The 14,586-nt window shown below is 41.9% G+C and overlaps 1 protein-coding gene across 1 annotated transcript in view; it reads left to right on the plus strand.

The window, feature by feature from the left end:
- Nucleotides 1–7,146: 7,146 nt before the first annotated feature.
- tshz2.S (teashirt zinc finger homeobox 2 S homeolog) overlaps nt 7,147–14,586 on the plus strand; it is a 130,164-nt gene continuing 122,724 nt past the window's right edge. The window contains exon 1 of the mRNA XM_018238182.2: nt 7,147–7,937. Within this exon, the coding sequence (XP_018093671.1) occupies nt 7,898–7,937 (40 nt within the window). The 5' untranslated portion in view covers nt 7,147–7,897. The remainder of the gene's footprint in view (nt 7,938–14,586) is intronic.

Consider the following 14,586-nt stretch of genomic DNA (forward strand, 5'->3'; position numbering starts at 1 on the left):
CGCATAAAACCGGAACGCAGGGGAGCGCAGCTTCAAACGCCCATAAGGGCCCTTACATTGAGTCACAATGTGTTCCCTCTCTACTGGGCGGTCTATCAATATACCTACCGCCAACTGCGTAAAGTCAAATATCATTTAGAGAAGCCTCCCCCAGGGGTACCATTAAAAGCTGTACAGCCCTATACAAGTCCTATACAAGTCCTCCATTGATAATGACAGCACTGCAGACTAGAGATGCCTGTGACTGATTCGGCTAGTAAATGTCTCTTTTCACTGCTGCCCGAGGCTTTGCCGCTTCATCCACTGGCTGTGAAAGGGTTAAGGTTGGAGATCATCTAAATATATGTAATTTTGGTTAAAATCAAATTAAGTCTTGTGCTCCCCCTCCCCCCCCAAAGGGCATTTCAGTTAAAGGCGCTGCCTTTGTTCATTGGGATGACGAGTGCGAGTGCAAAGCAGGAATTCATTTATCTTTCTCTGACAGTTTAGCAGCAAATTGCACGGCTGGGCGGGTGGCACGGATTCCGCTACAAGTGGCAAAGTACAAATTCCGCATTCCAAAAACATTGAAATCGTTCACCTTCAAATAACCGCCATGGGGAGGCCTAGTTTATTCCTCGTACCTTCCCCTAGTTCATGAACAGATACAGAGAGTAGCCTCTATAACTAGGCCTCGGTTACACAGAGCTTTTCCCAGTGGAGCTTACAATCTAATCTTTATTTCCATGATGTTATTAAGGGCCCCGTGACTGTTGAGGGGCCAGTGAGTTGAGTACAAATGTGCAGTGACCTGACTGCCCTAAAGTATGGACTGGAATTTGGCTGGTGGTTTAGGGTAAGGCCACACTGGGCATTTTGGGGAGATTTGGTCGCCTGTCGACTAATCGCCTCGTCTTTGCGCGACCAATCCTCCCAAACGCCTTCCATCACTCTGCGCCGGCTAAAATGAAAAAAACGCCGGCACTAATCACACGCGGCAATTCGTTACCAGAAGTCGCCTGAAGTTTCCTGCAACTTCGGGCGACTTCGGAAAACTAACCGCCGCGTGTGACTGGTGCCGGCGGTTTTTTCATTTTAGCTGACACAGCGTGAGGGAAGGCGTTTGGGGAGATTGGTTGCTGCAAAACGCCCAGTGTGGCCTTACCCATAGGAAAGTAAGTAACAAAGGTTCAGAGAAAGACAACCAAGTTAATTAAGGGAATGGATGCTCTAACTAAGATTGAGAAGTTGGGCTTAACCCCTCTATCTCCAAGTACCTAGATACAGGACTGTGCACCCTATTCTTTTCCTCTTCATCGGTTTTTACTGGAGTTTATCATAAACCACAACATGAAAAAATGGTATTTATAAAACATTTGTTCTTTATACCTTTTTGATAGGCCAGTAGTTTTTCGAATCCTGCAAAAATTTCTCACGAAATTATCAAAAGCCCCTCGTGTCAATTTTGACGCAGGTGTTAAAGTCAATGGGCGTCCGAATAGTGTTTTCCGAATTAGATTTTTAACGCGGGCGACTTTTCGGACGCACGTTCAAAATTTTTTGACGCTGGCGAATTTTCACGAAGCTATTCTCCAGCGGCGAAACGCAGAAATTTGCTGCGAATTTGTGCTAGGTGAATTTATTCGCCCATCACTAATTATTTTAATTCAATAAACTGCCCATGATTGCAAGGCACAGATTAGTCTGAGGTCAGTGACCTTAAAGGGCCAGTCGTCTGCATGTCAGCAAATCAGCTTTGTGGCGCAGGAGAATTAATAGACTTTCCCTTTATCCTCTTTCAGTGGTGAGGATTTGGCTCTAAATCTGCCCATTTCTGCCCGTGACACTTGATCGCTGAGCCCAGGGACACATATGTTAAAGGGGAAGAAGTTTGTCCAGATGATAAACAGTGTCCTTATATTTCTGGTAATATGGTACCCTGAGAATTGGGCTCCCACCCCAGCATTCTGTGCCCCCCACTTCCAATACAATTAATATAACTGCCTTCCCATCATTGGTTCTCGAATACAACTCCCAGCATTTCTGAAAAATTGCAGTTCAGCAACACCTTAGACTGTGCATCATGACTCTTGGATGATTTATCCACAAATAGTTTTACAACAAGACCACACAGATCCATCGTATTGCCGTCACTTGCTATTTATGCTTAAACTATCCATAAACTGAGAGATCTGTTGGGTCAAATTAGGCCAAATTCCAATGACTGAATTATTCAGTGAGAAACCTCAAAGGCTGTGATCCTCTACCAATGGGCCAGGCTGGACTTCCCCGTTTATCAGATAATAATCTGCTGGTTTGGTCTGGTGCAGCCAACTTTACAGGATAAGGACCTGCTGGGGTCAGCCTGGATTATAGAGATATGGTAAAGCAAAGAGAAAGAGTCAGGTGGGAGTAAGAAAGTATTGGAAGGGTTACTGTCTGCTCTGCTCTCATTTCCCTACAGAAATAGGGATTGGTAGCACTAGATAGGTACCTAATATATAAGGACAGAGACAAGAGGAAAGTGTTGGAAGGGTTACTGTCTGCTCTGCTCTCATTTCCCTACAGAAATAGGGATTGGTAGCACTAGATAGGTACCTAATATATAAGGACAGAGACAAGAGGAAAGTGTTGGAAGGGTTACTGCCTGCTCTGCTCTCATTTCCCTACAGAAATAGGGATTGGTAACACTAGATAGGTGCCTAATATATAAGGACAGAGACAAGAGGACAGTGTTGGAAGGGTTACTGTCTGCTCTGCTCTCATTTCCCTACAGAAATAGGGTAGACGTTTTCGGCGTGATCTGACCCTCTGCAACAAAATGCCTGCGACGCTGCGTCTGCATCCGACATTTCTATCTCTTACCTTATTACTGACGCATGTGACTTGTCGGTGGCGTTTTGTCGCAGTGCATCGGATCGCGCCAAAAACGCCCATGTAGTCCTACCCATAGGGAAATGCCTGTGTGTAAGAGTCCTTAAGCCAAAAAGAGAGAAAATATTAACCTTTTCCTTGTCACAGAGCAGGGGGGACACCTGATTGTAAGAGCAGAAACAAAAGCTGTTCTCTGTCAGACATGAGTGAGTTATCCCGGTTGCTGCCAGTGGAAGGCGACACAGGGAGACATAATGGGACCTTCTTCCCAGGGAATACACATGGAATAGACAGAGAATGTACAGGGGATACACAGGGAATACACATGGAATAGACCAAGAATGCACAAGTAATACTCAGGGAATACACGTGAAATACACAGGGGATACACATGGAATAGACAGAATGCACAGGGAATACACAGGGGATACACGTGGAATATAAAGGGAATACACAGGGAATATATAGGCAATACATAAGGAATACACAGGGGATACACATAGAATCGACAGAGAATGCACAGGGAATACACGTGGAATATAAAGGGAATACACAGGGAATATATAGGCAATGCACAGGGGATACACAGGGAATACATGTGGAATAGACAGAATGCACAGGGGATACACGGGGAATACATGGGATACACGTGGAATATAAAGGGAATACACAGGGAATATATAGGCAATGCACAGGGGATACACAGGGAATACACGTGGAATATACAGAATTCACAGGGGATACACGGGGAATACATGGGATACACGTGGAATATAAAGGGAATACACAGGGGATATATAGGCAATACATAAAGAATACACAGAGAATACACATGGAATACACAGGGGATACACGTGGAATATAAATGGAATACACGTGGAATACACAGGGGATATATAGGCAATACATAATGAATACACAGGGAATACACCGCGGATACACATGGAATGCACAGGAATACATAGGGAACTGCTCAAACATTGACAAACATTTAACCCTGCTATTGCTTTTTTGCCTTGCACAGTAGTAGTACCCTGCCAGCCTTGCTCTGCCCCCGCAGGGATGGCTCTAGAGTTGCCTTTAGTTGTGGCTGCGCCTGGGCCAAAGTATTTTTTTTAATTAAATCTCAATAGCTCTGTCCAACCCATGGACCCAGGCCCTGGAGGTATAGGGGCCCCATGAGGCCCTAATTCATATATCATTTGAGATTGTCTTGGATCTGCCCTAATTTCCTGATGAAAGGTTGATTTTATTAACCTTAGGGCCTCATGGGGCCCCTTATACCGCCTGGGCCCCCCTGCAGCCTCCGACCAATCCTTGGTTGTCCGTGGGTGCTGGGAGTTGCACTGCAATATAAAGTGAACGGTTTGCGGTAATGCAGCTGCCTCCATACTGCAACTATCTTGTCTTACTGTTGCCATCTTCCCTTACTGCCCCATCTGCCTCCAACTTGCCCTACTATTCCTGCCCAACTCCTACCCACGGCTGCCCATGTCGCCTAGGAAACCCGTCAGCTCTTCAGGGCAGAGCCCTTGTTATTTATACACCTACTCCCAACCCTCTGCGCTATAAATGTATTTGTAGAACTATAGATCAGCGTCTGGCCCCGAGGAGGTATATAATGGCTACTGTAACTGTTCCGCCAATTATTATGTGAGCTGAAGTGTAACAAATTAACCCCTTATATACTATCGGCAATGAAACAAGTTTACTTCACCATTATCATCATAAGAGGCAGCGCTATGGATGGATTTAACCCCTTGTTGCGCTGAAGAGGGGAAATAGGGAAAGGTTAAAGTGGGTGGTAGACTTTGAAAGCACCAAGACACTGGGCAGAGACACACGTGGAGATTCGGGAAGATTTAGTCGCCCAACGACAAATCGCCTGTTCTTCGGGTGACTAATCTCCTCGAAAATCCTTTCTGCCGGCTAAATCGCTGGCTGGATGGCACTCACATCACTTCGTTTTCCGAAGACGCACCCGAGGTTTCCTCAAGAGGCAACTTCGGGCGACTTCGGAAAATTAAGCATTCCGAGTGCCACCCCTCTGGCGATTTTAGGTTTTCTGAAGTCGCACCCCGAAGTTTCCTCAAGAGGCAACTTCGGGCGACTTCGAAAAAACAAAGCAATCTGAGTGCCAACCCTCCGGTGATTTAGATTCTAGCCAACGGGAAGGCTTTTCGGGGAGATTAGTTGCCTGAAGAAGAGGTGATTTGTCGTTAGGCGACTAAATCTCCCGAATCTCCACGTGTGTCTCTGCCCTAAGCATGGAACATGCGTGTAGATTACACACAACTCTGAGAAGAGATGACACCTTTAAAATAGAACTGATAAAGAGGGGTTAACCACTTAGCTTCCGAAAAATCTATGTTGAGTCTTTCCTCTCCTTGGCATAGGAGACTGTAGTGATGATGATGATTACATTGTTGCTACAAATCCCTTATCTTAGATCAGGCATAAAGGGGGTTAATTTTCCAGCGATATTAACCATAAGGGGGTCTGGTGTTAAATCTCATCGCTATTCATATAGCGTATTTAGCTAGGGATGTTAGCATGGAGTATATTGGGTAGAGGGGAATGAAGAGTTAACTTTGATGGTAGAGCTGGGAAAGTATTTTGTTTCAGAGGTCCTGAACATAATAGACTAATCTGTTAACTATTTACCTGCCTGTGATGTAAGAGAGTAAAAACGCTTACCTGTAGAAGAAATACCATTAACCATTTATCTGCCTGTGAGGGGCATAAACCTTTACCTGTCATAGCTCCCTACAATAGCCTTTTAGCTGCCTGTGACGATTATAAACTGCCACTTGTCAGAAAAGGTGGAAAAATAAACTCTTAACCATTTAGTTGCCTGTGAGAAGGATAAACACTTGTCATTACTGCCATACACATGTACCAGCTGGGAAAACTTACAAAAACTGCCCCTCCTTAACCCCTTAACTACCCGTAAGGGAGGGGGGGGTAAATATTTACCTGCCAGAAAAAGTTTTCTAATGTTTTTAGATGGGGTCAGTCACCCCCTCCCCTTTGAAAACTGGAAAGAGTCAGAAGAGAAATGCAAATAATTACAAAACTAAAATAAATAAAGAAGACCAATTGAAAAGTTGCTTCGAATTGGCCATTCTATAACATACTAAAAGTTAACTTAAAGGTAAACCACTACTTTAAAAAAAACTGTTGACCCTTTAGCTACCTTGTGCGTGTTATACACACCTATCAGAAGCGCTATAAAAAATTAACCATCTAGCTGCCTGTTAGGGGATAAACATCTCATAGTTGCCGTAAACACTTACTATAAAAAAAAACTTTAGCTGCCTGCGAGAGTTAAAAAAATGTTACCTGTCAGAAAAGGAGGAATGATACACTATTAACCCTTCAGCTGTCAGTGAGGCTTAAACAAAGCCTGCTACCTATACCTAAAGGCGAAATAATACAATGTTAACCCTTTAGCTGCCTGTGAGTTAAAAAAAATATGTTACCTGTCAGAAAAGGGGGAATAATATACAATTCACCCTTTAGCTGCCTGTAAGGGTTAGAAAACCCACCAGTCAGAAAATCAGGAAGAATACACTATAAGCCATTGTCAGTGAGGCTTAAAAAAACCTGCTACCTATAAGTAAAGGAGAAATAATACAATAGTAACCCTTTAGCTGCCTGTGAGAGTTAAAAAAAAATGTTACCTGTCAGTAAAGGGGGAATAATACACTATTAACCCTTTAGCTACCTGTGAGGGTGTTAAATATAGAAAATGGTTACCTGTCTGTGAGGGTTAAAAAAATTGTTACCTATAAGTAAAGGAGAAATAATAAAATATTAACCCTTCAGCTGTCAGTGAGGCTTAAAAACAGCCTGCTACCTATACGTAAAGGAGAAATAATACAATATTAACCCTTTAGCTGCCTGTGAGGGTTAAAAAAAACTGCCACCTATCAGTAAAGGGGGAATAATACACTATTAACCCTTTAGCTGCCTGTGAGAGTTTAAAAATATATGTTACCTGTCAGTAAAGGAGGAATAATACACTAATAACCCTTTAGCTGCCTGTGAGGGTTAAAAAAAACTGCCACCTATCAGTAAAGGGGGAATAATACACTATTAACCCTTTAGCTGCCTGTGAGAGTTTAAAAATATATGTTACCTGTCAGTAAAGGAGGAATAATACACTATTAACCCTTTAGCTGCCTGCGAGGAAATCCAAATCCAAATGAGAAGGGAATGTAGCTGGCAGTTTGGGTAGTGGGAGGGGGGAGCTGTCACCCTATGACGCCAGAGGTCTCAGACTGGCAGTGAGTTGCAGCTGAGTTACCCCTGTGCCCCAGTGGTCGGGCTGAGGGGTCGGAGAGAGGGAGCTGCTCCTCGCTGTGGCCTCCCGCGTGTAACTCACTCACTGACTCTCCTGTATGATCTGCCTGAAGTCATTTCTCTCTGTCATCAGGTCGGGGAGGAGGAGGAGGAGTTCTGCTAATACTCAGTTTGTTCACTAGATCCCTGGCTGCCTGGCATCGCCTCTCCCTGCCCGTCTCAATTGAAGAGGCTTCTCCCCAACTGCCAGCAGCTTCCCCCCTGCCTGACAGCTGCACTTCCTTCCAGCCCTGCTGCACCCCCGTCCGACCCTCTCCCCCCCGACCCAGGAGAGGGGGGGTCTCACCCAGCTGCATCCCCCCCCTCTCTCTCTCCTTCACTCTCTCCCATTCTCTGCAATTAGTCCTCTTTTATTTTTTCTCTCCCCCTTTTTTCTGCATTATTCTTCATCCCCCCCTTTTGTGTTTTTTTTTTTTCTGATCTCCTTGAGATCTTGGATGGGAATCAGGAAATTTAGGAGCTTTGCGAGATCCATTCAAGAAAAGAGAAGAAGGAGGAGGAGGGAGATCTAAGCCAAATAGGAAGAAGCAGCAGAACAAACCCCAGGCATTTTTATTCTTCTTCTTATTTGTGATTTTTTTTCTTTTTTCGTGATCTGGATTGAAGAGGGAAAAAAAAAACCCCATCAATATTAAAAATTAAAAGGCTTTGGGAGAAGGCGGCGTGGACTGGAGGAGAGATGCCCAGGAGGAAACAGCAGGCACCAAAACGGGCAGCAGGTAAGACTGGCACCCAGTGACCTTGTCTCCTTCCCTCCAACTGCCGCCTGCAACTTTCTAACTTGGCGTCTCCCAGGCAGTGCAACTTTCTTGCTACCTTTTTTTTTTTCCCTGGGATTCCATGTGAGGGGGTTACAGTTACAAGTAGGGGTTCTCTGTGCCAGTCTCAGCAACTGACAGTCAGTGATATGTATATGTATCTGTCATTGTATCTATATGGGATCTATAAGGGATATGCCTATATCCCTTATCTATTCTATACCAGTGTCATAAGCTTATAATATAAACTGCCAGATAATTAATATTCTTTTACAAATTCAGTTTACTGATAAAGGCATATATTGAAGGTATTAAAGCTCCTAATTGGTCAGTTCGTATTGCAATGGCGGACGGTAGGATTCGGTTAGCATTTCTAAATTGTACTGGATCTATAACCTTTATATGCATTTAAGTGGCTTAAAGGCTAACACTTAAAGGGCAGAGCAGAGTTAAAAGGGGCCCCGGGCCCTCGTTCCAGGGCCCTTTAAACTTAAAGTGTTCGCCTTTAAGCCACTTAATGTCTTTGCCAGTAAAGCCTGTTGTTATGGTGGCTGCCGGGATGAGATACATAAAAGTTATTCATTATATATATATATATATACTTGTTCTTTATATTTGTTTCTATTTGCCAGCCGCACCCTGGTGTTTCCAGTGCCACGTTTGATGTGACACATGATTGATCAACTGTCATATGTGTGGCCTTTCCACCCCCCCCCCCCACCACCAGCTTCTTCTCTCTTTTGATCTTTTCCATTCTTTTGATTGATATCAATAAATCATTCGCCATGGAAACGCCAGAACCGGTGGTGACGCAAAACCTTGGCCTTCGCTTCTTCTTCTTTTTTTTTTATTCGACCCAAACTGGCACAATTGTGATCTCGTTTAGGGTGGTTTTTTTTTTTAGGCTTTTAACGTGGGTGTATTTTGAATGTTTAGGGAGGGAAGAGAATAAGGAAGAGGGGGGTGAAACAAGGCTTTGTTTTTTAAAACGTTTGCAATTTCCACTTTTCTTCCGTGGCCTCGTTTAACCCCTTTGCTTCCAACACTGGTGCCAAGTCAGCGCCTTGTTTGCCCATGGGGCTCCTAACCACAATCAAAACCCTTTTGTTTCCTTAAGAGTTTGTACAATCAGTCTGACTTTTCCTATTCATCAAAACTACTCCGGCCTTTGAACTTTACCCAGACAGCCCACCTCTTCCTCCAAAACAATATCATATCCTTTGAGGGTCTTGGGTGGGGGGGGGGGGATACAACTGCTTTCTGTGTAACAGTTTAAGGAGACATTTAGGGTCAGGGCACAGGCTCAGAATATCCTCATTTTCGGGGCAACTAATCTCCCTGAACTGCCTCCCGCCGGCTAGAATGTAAATCGAAGATGGGATGGCAATTGGAGCACTTTGTTTTCCGAATTCGCCCAAAGTTGCCGCAAGAGGAAACTTCGGGCAACTTCGGAAAACAAAGCGATCCGAGTGCCATCCAGCCGGCGATTTACATTCTAGCCTTCAGGCGACTTCGAAAAACGAAGCGCTCTGAGTGCCATCCCCCCGACGATTTACATTCTAGCCTTCGGGCGACTTTGGAAAACGAAGCGCTCCGAGTGCCATCCCGCCGGCGACTTACATTCTAGCCTTCGGCGTCTTCGGAAAACTAAGCGCTCCGAGTGCCATCCCGTCGGCGATTTATATTTTAGGAGGCAGTTCGGGGAGATTAGTCGCCCCGAAGAAGGAGATTTGTCGCGGGGCGACTAATCTCCCCGAATCTGAGCATGTGCCCTGACCCTTAAATCATAAACATCAATTTATTTGTATCTTTTAGATTTGATTTCCTGTTTTGTTTTCAACACTATTTCAGTCTTAAAGGGCAATAATATTTCATGACACTGGTTTTGAAGTGAATAGTAAACATAATTGCTATTGAAAGCAGCGTCCGTCTGTCTGTCCCTCTTCTCCGGTTCTGATTCTTGAAATAGTATTGCAGAAACATCCGGCTGAGAGAATAGATGTGTCTATGGCACCGAACTTTAAATGCATATGAATATTGAGTATTGGAAAGTTGCTTTGAATGATAATTTTTTAACATTATACAAAATGTTATGGGTGGAGTTTCCCTTTAGCCTGACTTAGTCTTTTTATTATTAATAAGCTGGCAGCCTATACAAGTTAGGAGATTTATAGAACCCGAAAGGCCCAAAGCTGCCGACCTGAGGCTGAATTCTGCGTTTGAGTGTGTGAATTGGTGGGATTGTTTGTTCACTTTGGTGCCAGTTCTCTCCACGACTTGATTTCAATACAGAGCCATGGTTCTACATAATATCAGGACTAAAGTCATTGTATATATATATATATATATATATACAGTATATATATATATATATATATATATATATATATATATATATATATATATATATATATATATATATATATATATATATATATATAGGTGTGGAATCTTTTATCCGAAAACCCAGTATTCAAAAAGCTCGAATTAAGGAAATGCTGTTGTCTCCCATAGACTCTCATTTTATCCAAATAATCCAAATTTTAAAAAGTGATTTCCTTTTTCTCTGTAATAATAAAACAATAGCTTGTACTTGATCCCAAGTAGACTTAACTACTAGTAGAACAAACTACGGATAGATCCGTTATCCGGCATGTATATATATTTATATATATATCTATATATATATATATATATATATATATATATATATATATATATATATATATATATATATATATATATATATATCTATATCTATATCTCTATCTATCTATCTATCTATCTATCTATCATTTAGTGATGGACAGCACTCCATTCTAAGTCTCTACCTGGGTGCAAGGAATTGCACCCAGGTAATTCATGTATGCAATAACACTTTTTTCTTTTACTAAAAAATCCTGGTGTTGCTGGTCTTTCTTATGCATATTTAGATATAGCTATAGATATATATATTTATAATATATATATATCTTTGGTGAAGATTATATATATATATATATATATATATATATATATATATAGGATCCATTATCCGGAAACCCATTATCTAGAAAGCTCTGAATTGCAGGAAGGTTTTCTCCCATAGACTCCATTATAATGAAATAATCCAAATTTCCTTTATCTATGTTATAATAAAACAGTAGCTTTTACTTGATCCAAACTTACATATAAATTGTCTTTATCGAAGGCAAAACATTGGGTTTATTTATTGTTATTAATGATTTTCTAGTAGACTTAAGGTTTGAGGATCTAAATTACGGAAAGATCCGTTATCCTGAGAACCCCCAGGTCCCAAGCATTCTGGATAACAGGTCCTATACCATATTTATATTTATAATATACACACACACATATTGATACTCTCACTAACCTAAATATATATATATATATATATATATATATATATATATATATATATATATATATATATATATATATATATATATATATATATATATATATATGGTTTATTGACTTGGATTTCCTTTCCTCAAGTGTATCAAGTATCTTAGTGTGGATATAGAATGGAAACTTGCAGTGATACATTGTAAATGTTCTTTCTGCTTCAAGTACATTGTTGGAATTCCATATACGAGTGTATCATAGGGCTTATATTATAATTATATTGCCTTGTCGGGAGAGGGAGAGTAGAAAGGCTATTGGTGCTAATTTTTTTGGGGAGTGAATGTGATGATGATGTTAGAAACCCCCAGGTCACTTACAGAAAGCAGCAATGGTTTAAGTGTCCTGCACTAAAGGTAGTGCAAAAAAAAAAAAGGTTAAAGGGGCAGTAAAGTCGTTAACTCGGTTACAAATTAACCCCCCCTCCTCCTTTGCCAAACTCCTTGTAGTGGCTGCATTTTAAAGAGCCTGCCATGTCATTTGATTAATGAGTAATCGAAAGATTTCTTGGGGGTGGAAAACACACCAGTGTTCGCTAATTCCTCCAGAAAAAGCAGAAATTTCCCTCTAATTGGGAGTTGTTGTTTTTTTTTTAAAATGATGATGGCGGCTACTTTTTTTTTTCTCCAATAAGAGTGCGGGAGCTGACTGTAGGGACTGTGATGAATCCGAAACGCAAGATTATTATTATTATTATTATTGCTATTTTTCAAACCTTTTCTAAAGAACCCAGGGCCCCTTGTTTACGGTGACGCAAGAGGCACCCAAAGCCTGTAATTTCAGGATTACACAAACGCATGCAAATTTATTCACGCGCCGGGCTCGTTTTATTCCTCTGAAGTAAATTGATGCAAACACCGCGCCGCTAAAAATATCAGAAGTGTTCATGCTGTGAATATTTTATCATGGTTGTTTCAAAGAAAAATAATATAAAGAAATATTAAAAAAAAAATATATAACCCACTTTTGGTGCTGTTAACCCCAGTGCTGCCAGGTGACTTTGATATGGTGCTATTTGGATATGCAGTGCATTTATATTATATACTAATAGGGAGCACAGACTGCAATAATAAATAGAAATGCGTTAAGGGAGATCCGTGCCGTTGCCTTGAGTTACACAAGGGGTTAATTTTGTAATAAAGCGTGACTTTGGGATTGATGGGTGCATAAGGCAGGATAATTACGTGTTTGCAGTTACCTGCGATGTATATAGTCTTGGCAGCGGATTTTCACGATCAGAGACACGTCGCAATTAGCAGGCGTTCGTTAGGCAGCACAGCCATATCAGGCAAGGCTTGCAAATGAGGGGTAATGGGCACGTAGCTTTAAATGCAAGCAGGCCTAGGAAGGTTCTACAGAAAATGTGCAGCATCTGCATCATATGCGCTGCAGTATCCTTATTATTATTATTATTTTCATTATTAAGGGCTCTTACACACGGGCGTTTGTTTGTGCGATTTCTTCCGTTTAGCCGCAGGGGAGCGCAGGAATAGACGCACTGAATTATTGTCAATGGGGCTGTACTCACACAGACGCATGTAAGCGCCAAACGCAGGTTGAGACGCAGCATGTTGCATTTTACCTGCGTTTGGCGCTGACATGCGTCTGTGTGAGTACAGCCCCATTGACAATAATTCAGTGCGTCTATTCCTGCGCTCCCCTGCGGCTGAACGGAGGAAATCGCACAAACAAACGCCCATATTTAAGACCCCGAACACACATTTATAAAGCACCAACATATTATGCAGCGCTGTACAATAGAAGGGTGTATAAAGATGACTTATAAAGAAGGGCCCTGCTCAACAAAGCTTACAATCGGAAAATCTCCTAGTGTATGGTAAGTATGGATTATGGAGTCAATATTTAGCATCCTTATTCCAACCAATTCCACCAAGCAGTGATGGGAATATTAGATTTTCCCTTTTATGGGTCATCGATCCTGCTCTGTGAGACCAAGTCACTGATCCTGAGCATCTGTCTACACTTCCTGCCATAAAGAGAGGCAGAATTGCTGTATTATGGCCAGGCAGGAAGTAGAGGTAATACACTACCCCCTGTAGCTTTTTCAGAAGCCCTGAAATTTTAAATTATATTCTCTCTTTCTTACTTTTTAGGTATAAGTAAATATGGACTGGTTGTGTAGAGATAATAATGTGTGTGGGAGCTGCCATGTTTTTGCCTTAAGAGCCCAGAACATTCCTTCTCTGTATATTTGTATTTATACATATGGGAAGGAGGTGCCATATTGTTTCCCTTAGAGAGTACAGTATGAGGGTATAGCTTATTGTGTGCCCAGAACATTCCTTCTCTGTATATTTGTATTTATACATATGGGAGGAATGTGCCATATTGTTTCCCTTAGACAGTACAGTATGAGGGTATAGCTTATTGTGTGCCCAGAACATTCCTTCTCTGTATATTTGTATTTATACATATGGGAAGGAGGTGCCATATTGTTTCCCTTAGACAGTACAGTATGAGGCTATCGCTTATTGTGTGCCCAGAACATTCCTTCTCTGTATATTTGTATTTATATATATGGGAAGGAGGTGCCATGTTGTTTCCCTTATACAGTACAGTATGATCCTATATAGCTGGTCACTAACTGCTACAATTACGCAGCCGGCGACTTGTATTCCCCTGGAGGGGAGGTGGAAGCAAATGGCTCGGCCTGGATGAAGCTGCAGCCATGGAAATGATCTCCATAAGTCAAAGGGAGAACTCATTCCTTTGGATGCGGCAATTGAAAGGGACAGCTCAAAAGCAAATTTCTTTTAACTCGTCTATTGATTTTTTTTCCGCTCCCCCCCCCCAGTTTTTTTCCCCTTTAATACACATTGGTATTAAGCGTCGCATATTAACCCTCTTAGGGAGATTATGAATTGTAAGTCCGAAGGAACAGAGACCACTTACTATAGATTAGCCAGTGATAGATCTTCTCTAATCGTCCCCCGGGGACTGAAGCTTGAGCCCATCTTTATTCCCATATTAATGCACTTTGCTGTGGGCCGGCCCTTTAATTGCGGCTCCTATTGTTTTTTTTATAAGTAAGTCAGACTGCGGGTCTGACTGGTGCAGAACCACGTCATCCCAGAACTCATTATTATCCTTTAAAGGAGAAGGAAAGCTACCGAAGCAGATTATTGCCAATAGATTAGCCACAATAGTGCAAGCTAGAATGCTATCTTATTCTGCAGAATGCTTT

The sequence above is a fragment of the Xenopus laevis genome, chromosome 9_10S (assembly GCF_017654675.1).
Source record: "Xenopus laevis strain J_2021 chromosome 9_10S, Xenopus_laevis_v10.1, whole genome shotgun sequence".
In the NCBI taxonomy this organism is placed as follows: domain Eukaryota; kingdom Metazoa; phylum Chordata; class Amphibia; order Anura; family Pipidae; genus Xenopus; species Xenopus laevis.